Source organism: Lactuca serriola, chromosome 3, assembly GCF_051521515.1.
Source record: "Lactuca serriola cultivar US96UC23 chromosome 3, Lser_US96UC23_V15, whole genome shotgun sequence".
Taxonomy (NCBI): Eukaryota; Viridiplantae; Streptophyta; class Magnoliopsida; order Asterales; family Asteraceae; genus Lactuca; species Lactuca serriola.
Genome location: NC_136410.1, coordinates 49569733 through 49574334, shown reverse-complemented (window position 1 = coordinate 49574334; position 4602 = coordinate 49569733). Strand labels below are relative to the sequence as shown.

The 4602-nt window shown below is 35.4% G+C and overlaps 1 protein-coding gene across 2 annotated transcripts; it reads right to left on the bottom strand.

Moving 5' to 3' along the window:
- Positions 1-1283: 1283 nt before the first annotated feature.
- Positions 1284-4371, bottom strand: LOC145092223 (WD repeat-containing protein 26 homolog). 2 transcript variants are annotated; one of them, XM_079030154.1, is made up of 6 exons: positions 4216-4371; positions 3636-3751; positions 2632-3528; positions 2443-2544; positions 1736-2365; positions 1284-1642 (listed from the first exon to the last, which is right to left on the bottom strand). In XM_079030154.1, the coding sequence occupies exons 3-6, from the start codon at positions 3430-3432 to the stop codon at positions 1400-1402; spliced, it is 1776 nt and encodes a 591-aa protein (XP_078886280.1). In that variant the 5' UTR covers positions 3433-3528; positions 3636-3751; positions 4216-4371; the 3' UTR covers positions 1284-1399. The 2 variants fall into 2 exon arrangements, with proteins under 2 accessions (XP_078886280.1, XP_078886281.1); XM_079030155.1 differs by lacking the exon at positions 4216-4371 and adding an exon at positions 3938-4167.
- Between the last annotated feature and the right edge of the window lie 231 nt (positions 4372-4602).

Below are 4602 nucleotides of genomic sequence, written 5' to 3'. Positions count from 1 at the left end.
TAAACCCAAAACCTTTGTTAGTTTTTTCTTATAATCGACATTTGTATTGATAAAGTAACAAATTATGAAGAAAACGAATTCGTACATTAAAATAACCCCTTATATATCTAAAAAATTCCTTATTTATTTATTTATTTTTGGAAAAAAGCATTGTATAATAACTTAAACTGAATAAACAATGTACTTAAACGATGCACTACATGATATTGACACAAATGCATAATTCCCTAGTCATATATGTTTATATATCTTTATGTCCCTTTTCTGTTGAAGGGCTCCCATGATATATCCCCAAAGGAAGATGGTTTGACAGAGAACATGTTATCATACTTGGCACAACGCATACTTAGATACTCAGATGCTCAAACTCTCAAAAGCAGGGTAGAAATGAGCACCACATGAAGGGTTTGAAAGTTCTAGTGTGTTGTTAAGGCCTTCTTAAATGACAACACAAATTTTATCTCAAATAGATACACAGGTCTCTATAAGTGTCCTAATCACACTAGTCTCTTCACCCATATTTGAGCATGAATGAATGCAACATGTCATGATGATTAATGTAACCTAGAGAAGTCTTTAAAAATCATAAATTTTTTTACAGAGAGACCCCTTCTCAAAACTCTTTTACTTGTAAGATGTACAACAAAGTAAATGTATAAGAAAGTAATATGTAGTATATATACTCACAAGGCACACAATATGAAAATACGTCATACGTATGGCTATATGTGCTCAAAACACCATGTACTCACTTTAATAGTTTTGTGAATGAACTCCTTTAACTCCCTAGTGGGTTCCTCGATCACATATAAGTCATAACAATCAAGTATAATAAGACTTATGTTTCCTCAATACAAGTTGGAAAGCCATTGGTATGGTTGTACCCTCTATGGTACCAACAATGCAGACCATACCCTTTTGTCTAGAACCATTTCTCAAAACTCATCACGTCTAATATCTCTACAACCACATAAAAATGGACATATGAGACCCCATGTATAGGCTAGCATAACAAGTATAAAATCACTCTCATCATATCATTTTATCCTTCATTCATACATGCACACTCGAATGCATGCCCCCTCTCATACAGGCACCCACCCACTCTAAGACACGTGATCAGACTTTCTTAGGCAGACAAACAAAAAACTCTTCTGGACAACACACACATGAATTTAAAGCCAAGACATTTACCACATAAAAAACACTAGCCATCATATGTTTCTACATATGCTCAAAGCAGTCATTGCCACACATAAAGCAGTAGAGAACATTTATTAAGATGATAGAAGCAAGTAAACATGCATTTCAGATTCAAATTAAATTACAAATATCCATTGGTCGTGTTTGGTGAGTAAGCAAGTCAAGTCCATGTATTTACACGAAAAACAAGTGTTATTCAAGTTGTTGCTCCATTGCAATAGTGAACACCATTTCCATTTTCGTTTCCAGATACTAATTTCCCTTTACCTTTCTGTTTCACATGTAACTGTTTCAACCCCCATATACGTATTGATCGATCATCACTTGCTGATGCCAACATATGTGGATTTGCAGGATTCCAACTGATACAGTTAACTGCCCCTGAATGCCCTTCCAATGTCTCAATCAACTCCCCTGATCCCCTGTGCCATATATAAACCTACATCCATTTTTTTTTTTTAAAAAAAAAATCATACATTACTTCATTTCTCAACATCTTTATGAATCAATCTATAAGTTTATATATACATACCTGTGAATCTTCACTCCCGCTAGCAATGAATGACTGATCGAGTCCACCAAAGCAAGCCCTAACAATAAACCGAGAACGTCTATGCCCCTTATACTTTGCAACAAGACGAATATGCCCCTGGATGTTCCAAAGATGTAACTCTTCATTCACGAGACTAACAAGAAGATACTTATTGTCTTTTGATAATGTGAATGAAACTATCATCTGATCCTCCTCGATGCATCTTTCATTTCTTGACTCTCTATCAATTAAAAGAATCATGGTTTCCTTGCAAATTGTAACAATCAACTTTCCATCACTTGTTAATTGTATATCAGAGATTCTAATGGTTTTTTGGCCTTTTAAAGATTCTATCTCTTTTCCATCCAAACCCCACATTATTATGCTTTTATCAGTTAACCCTGAGAACACACACTTCCCATCTGGAGACCAATTACAGGAGATTAAACCAATGAGGCCCTTTTCATAAACCTGAAGGCATTCACCAGATGAAACATCCCAACGCCTCACAACTTCTTCTAAACCACATGTCAGGATTTGATCATCATTCGGGCTCCATGAAACACAAGAGACAGACTTTTGGTGACCGATTAATCTATGTTTTAGTGAGAGTTTTCCATCCAGATCAACCTTAAAGAAATCAAAAGATGGAAGTTGATATAAGGGTGAAAGTGATTGAATGTTGATAGAAGAGGGAGCAGTGTTACCTCCCAAATAATTGCTGAATTATCGCTTGATGAGGATGCTAAATATTTCCCATTTTGAGAAAACTGTAAGTACCAGACTTCATCGTTGTGATCTTGTAAAATCTATAACACCATAACTGAAACAAATCAATGCTCATAACTTGAAAACTAATCACAAACTGAAGAAACAGGATAAATAGAAGCCCTGACCTGTAATGTTTGTGAAGGAATCTGATCTCTTCCACAATGATGATCAGTGAACAATGATGTTTCTCCAACTGAAGAATTGTGAAACAAACAAGCTTCCCGTTGTAAATCAAGAGCCTGTTCTACTAGCTGTAACAACCTTCTATCAGGTATCATCACTGTTGGAGGAAACAATTTTTGCAAATCTTCAAGTAGTTGTGACCTAGGCTTCAGTTTGACCATTCCTTGACCAGAAACTCCATCAATGATCCTATAAGCAGGTGACAAAATGAATGAAGAAAGCTCACGGACTCTATTACTGTTAATTTCAAGAGGTGATATCTCAGTTCTCAGTGTTTTCAAAGCTTCCATCAACTTTCCATGATCCAAAAGTTCAAAGAACTTCTGTTGTAATATCATAAAGGATGCTGACTTAATTACAGATTCCTCCACTATACCAATTTTGTGTAAAGAAGATAAACTTCCATCCCAATTTCCATCAAGAATCTGTTGGATGAAGACAGTGACAGTAGATGAGTGAAAAGGTATTCCAGACTCCTCTTCAAGACATGCCCCGGTTTTACTGTATCCAAGAGAATATAATGCCTCAGCTATAATTCTAACGAATTCCACTTTTTTAACTCCTTTTGTACCAATTACTTCATCATCCCCTTGGGAAGTTAGGGCTAGGGGGCGAGCCATTGAAGCAGCAAATGAGTGATTTGCAGGTTTTTCTAGAAACTTTCCGTTTGAAAGACCTCTTTGTTCTTTAGAAGAAGCTTTCACACGTTTTGAGGGTGGTTCATCATCCTCTATACCTCCCATGAAATGATCATTCAGCCCATATATAATCACAAGAGGAAATCAAAGGATGATGGACAGAGATTTGTCAAGTACCTCTAGTGAATCACAAATAACCCCCTGAATAAAGAAAGTTAGAATAATTCAAAGAATGATGTACTTTGAACTCTGACATTAGAGTATAATCATCATTTCAAGCAAATCATAAGGTATATATGGCAGGATACCTGCGTATTGCAATTTTAGATCATCAATACAACACTCATAAATCAGAAGCGGATTCTGCCTCTCCAAGTGATGCAATGTTGGGTTTATTGGAGCCCTCAGGAACCAGTTTGAGAAGCTGAAAGAGTATGAACAAGCTATTTAGATAGATTGTAAGTTGATTAAAGAAAACTGATATTTAAATTCCATATAAGTTCCAAGTTCAAGATAAGAACAATAATCCAATTCTTGGTTGATCGAAAAGCCAACACATGGACATACTACGCTTAATATCATGTTTATATGAAATTATATCCGAGCTTACTGTAATTCAACTTGATGTATCACTCCAACCCAATAAAAACGACAAACTTTCATCGGAAAAGAAATATATATAAATCAATCAAAAGATTCTACGCGAAGTCTAACACCCAGGGAAATAGATGACGGATCTAGGGTTACAATCATAAGTTAGGTGCATTAGAAAAAGAGAGAAGAAGAGATAAAGAAAAAAGCGGGAGAGAGAGAGAGAGAGAGAGAGAGAGAGGAAAACAGATACCGAAAGAAAGAGAGAGAGTAAAGAGGGATAAGGAGGACCGATACCTGACGGTGGAAGAAGAAAACCCTTGTGTTCGCTGCTGTTGTGGACTGTCAAAGATGGTGAAGAATACCACTGAAATGATTTGATCTTGGAAAGTATTGAGGGGTGGGGTGAACTTTTTGGTAATTAGCCAAGGGAGGTTGGGTCATTCCGGGGAGGATCAACAAAGACCAATATTATTATTATTATTATTATTATTATTGTTATATATTAAAACAAAACTTACTCTTCAGACTATCTCTAATGCATTATTGAACTCAAATATGAGTTCAATGGATTCACACCTATATATTTCATTCACTGTATAATTCTATTCATTAAACTTTACACTTTATTAAACTCTATTAAATTTAATGGATTGTCACATCATTTATTATTTTCTTTTTATT